The sequence below is a fragment of the Seriola lalandi genome, unplaced genomic scaffold (genome assembly GCF_002814215.2).
Source record: "Seriola lalandi dorsalis isolate HSWRI2012SDOR001 ecotype SW California unplaced genomic scaffold, Sedor1 jcf7180002054987, whole genome shotgun sequence".
Classification (NCBI taxonomy): Eukaryota; Metazoa; Chordata; class Actinopteri; order Carangiformes; family Carangidae; genus Seriola; species Seriola lalandi.
In genome coordinates, this window is record NW_019525536.1 from 31399 (window position 1) to 32409 (window position 1011).

At 39.8% G+C, this 1011-nt stretch overlaps 2 protein-coding genes across 12 annotated transcripts in view; both read left to right on the forward strand.

Moving 5' to 3' along the window:
* The window catches only part of LOC147817212 (NLR family CARD domain-containing protein 3-like), a 1255-nt gene extending 808 nt beyond the window's left edge, over positions 1-447 (forward strand). The window contains exon 2 of the mRNA XM_087171366.1: positions 127-447. Within this exon, the coding sequence (XP_087027492.1) occupies positions 127-169 (43 nt within the window). The 3' untranslated portion in view covers positions 170-447. The remainder of the gene's footprint in view (positions 1-126) is intronic.
* Positions 1-1011, forward strand: part of LOC111647379 (protein NLRC3-like) — a 99936-nt gene that overhangs the window by 17973 nt on the left and 80952 nt on the right. For 4 of the 11 annotated variants that reach the window (XM_087171352.1, XM_087171356.1, XM_087171364.1 and 1 more), the window contains exon 2: positions 588-761. The exons of the other annotated variants lie outside the window; for them this stretch is intronic. In XM_087171352.1, the coding sequence (XP_087027478.1) occupies positions 588-761 (174 nt within the window). The remainder of the gene's footprint in view (positions 1-587; positions 762-1011) is intronic. 11 annotated transcript variants of the gene reach the window in all.

Below are 1011 nucleotides of genomic sequence, written 5' to 3' on the forward strand. Positions count from 1 at the left end.
TGTATTGGAAGGCTTCATTATCAGTGTCCTGCTGTTTGTTTTGTCCTTTTCTGTTTGTTGTCCTGAAATCAGATATTATTGACTTCATTCATCATTATTGTGAAGCTGTTTGTTTCATTTCTGCAGCGTTTGGCAACAGCCACCAAAGTTTTCCTGCGTATGGACGTGAACAGCATCACCTGACAGAAGCAGGAAGCAAAGAGAGATCATCTTTAATTGTTCACTGAGTTCAACTCATTAGAAAAATGTTCTGGAGTCAAATTAATCACAGAAAACAGTAAAAATGTTTTTCTAAACACGATGGCTTCACTCTGACTCTGTGGATCAATCACACTCACACTGTGGACATTATGGAACCTAAATGTAAAACCATTTTCCCGCCTTTCATCTGTGAGATTAAAGTAAAACAAAGACTCACGTTAAACATCTGCAGGTCTGAGAGAGAGAGAGAGAATTATTGTTTCATGTCAAACACAATAAGATGAAATGAACCACGAATGTGAAGAGCAGATGTTGATCACATGACGACATGTTTTGTATGTTGTGTTTTTTTATTCTAACACATTTTATATTTTCTCTAATCACAGACTTGGTGGTTGTCGACTGTCAGAGACTCACTGTGAAGTCGTTGCCTCAGCTCTGAAGTCCAACCCCTCCCACCTGAGACACCTGAACCTGAGAGACAACAAGCTGCAGGATTCAGGAGTGAAGCTTCTGTCTGCTGGACTGGAGAGTCCAAACTGTAGACTGGAGACTCTGAGGTGAGTTCACTGACTGTTGTAGTTTTGTGAACTGTCAGTTTTTCATTGGTTCATATATTTTCAGGTTTTCTCTGTGAGGATTTTGAAGCAACAAGCTGGTGAAGAGAAAAAACTGTGTGTTGTAATGACTCCAAACAGAAGAATGTGAGAGCAGTCATAGTGTTAGTGATTCAGAGCAGTAGAGGACGTGCACAGTTTTTAAAAATGAAGTCAGAACCTTGTTAAATGAAAGTGCAGCACTGACCTGAGA